This window comes from Lemur catta, chromosome 3, assembly GCF_020740605.2.
Source record: "Lemur catta isolate mLemCat1 chromosome 3, mLemCat1.pri, whole genome shotgun sequence".
NCBI lineage: Eukaryota > Metazoa > Chordata > Mammalia > Primates > Lemuridae > Lemur > Lemur catta.
Window position 1 is genome coordinate 26,966,948 of NC_059130.1, and position 1,830 is coordinate 26,968,777.

The window sequence follows — 1,830 nt, forward strand, 5'->3', positions numbered from 1 at the left end:
TACAATCTCCTGGGCTGTGTCTGGAGTGTAAGCAATGTCCTAAAACCCTTTCCCGCTGGGACTTTCTATGATGCCACATAGCTGGGAAATATTTTAGGTACTTTGGTATCTGAATCAAATACACTGAGCCCTCAGCAGTGGCCCATGAGTGCTTAGATTATCGGTTCCAAACTTGTTGATAAAACCTACAGAAACCCCAGTCTGTGCCTGGGTAGAACCAATATTTGTGCCTTTGGATGTCCTTCCCCATCATGCTTTGGATTCCTCCAGAAATGCCAATTTCAATTCCCAAGCTGTGCCGTCATACACACCCTTATAAATCATGATCTTCTTATCTTTATGGAAATACTTCCAGGGTTTATGGACAGGAGGATGCTTTGGGGGATCCAGTGGTGACAGAATGACAAAGCCACTGGAATGTCAGAAGTTGTCATCACAACTGCCTGGTTGGGAAACAGTTTTCACATTACCCATGGCTCATTCCCTCGAGTTGGGCGCAGTATTTGTATAAAAGCCTTCTGCTCACAGTGTCTCCTTAGTCCCATCACTTGCCCGAGGTTAGGAGGACAAGGTGAGTGTTCTTACTGATCTAGTGGCAGTTTGGGGATGGCTGGGGCTGCCACATCTCATCTGAGTGGGACAAGCCACTCCAGGTTGGAGGCAATAGAAACTAACTGGTAATTTGGAAGACCAGGCTCATGGAAATCACCGAGGTGGTTCAGAAGCATCAATCCCAGGAGGGGCAAAGTTAACCAGAGATTGGGGAGGTGGGGCAGGGACAGGGGAGCTAGTTGATAGGACAAGAGATAGTCACACAGGGCTCGAAGCACAGAGCCCATGACACAAGAAAAGAAAAAAGGGAGATAAGAGAGGCAGTATAGTCATGGACATGTGCTAAAAATGTGGTTTCTAGGATGCATAAATTAGAGGATATAGTAACAAATAAATTAAGATTTGGGGAATAACTAGTCTGCTAAGCTGCTGTCTTTGAAGTAGGAGTCTGGGGAGAATCAGGCAGGTAGGAGAATTCGTTGCCAAATTGTGACTTATCCACTGCTGAATTTTCCCTTTGTCAGGAAAGCAGGGATGCTCTGCTGAAAGGATACAGCCTCTGGAGCCACAAATTCAATTGCAGGATTTCAGGCTTTGTAGAAAAATACTGATACAAACAAGGTTTGTATTAATTGGACTTTCAAAATATCTGCACTGTTTTTTAGAGTACCCGAAATTTCTCCAAGATGTCTTACCAGCAAAAGCAGCAGAAGTGCCAGCTCCCTGCCAAGTCCCTCCCCAAATATCCACCCAAGTGCCTCCCTCAGGGCTCTCAGGCTCCTGCTTCATGTCCAGCCCCATGCCCGCCTCCAGCCACCTCCTGCTGTGTTCCCACCTGCTGTGTTTCTGGCTTCGGAGTCAGCTGCTCTCCAGTTTCTCACCGGTTTCCAAGCGTCTACCTGTGCCAGCCCCAGCATCCAGACTGCTGTGAGGACGAGTCCTTCGGATGCTCCAGTTATTGCCATTGCTATGGGGGCTGCAGCTGAACTGCCACCTTCAAGGAACCAAAGAATCACAGCCAAAGACCGGCATTGAATCGGTGCCTTTCCTTGCTCTTACCCTTCTTCTCCCCTCTCCTCCTGAACTCAGCTGCCTGTTTCACAGGTGATGGCTTCCTCTTTTTGCTGAGATCCCCGGGCCTCCTTGCCTTGGCTCTGCTCCTAGATCAAGGAGACCTGCATGCAAGGAAAAATCTGCTCTCTGAAGCCTTATCAGGGTGAAAAAAATAAAGCTTATCTTTCCTGGTACCCTGTTCTATTTGGTGTTTGTTGCTACCCC

General features: G+C 47.8%; 1 protein-coding gene across 1 annotated transcript; it reads left to right on the forward strand.

Moving 5' to 3' along the window:
* Positions 1-1,238: 1,238 nt before the first annotated feature.
* Positions 1,239-1,538, forward strand: LOC123634612 (late cornified envelope protein 2A). Its single transcript, XM_045546344.1, has one exon. It carries the CDS (start codon positions 1,239-1,241, stop codon positions 1,536-1,538), a length of 300 nt encoding a protein of 99 aa, XP_045402300.1.
* The last annotated feature ends 292 nt before the right edge of the window (positions 1,539-1,830 follow it).

Coding starts and splice junctions, on each gene's coding strand:
- LOC123634612 (XM_045546344.1), top strand. CDS start 1,239: ATGTCTTACCAGCAAAAGCAGCAGAAGTGCCAGCTCCCTGCCAAGTCC.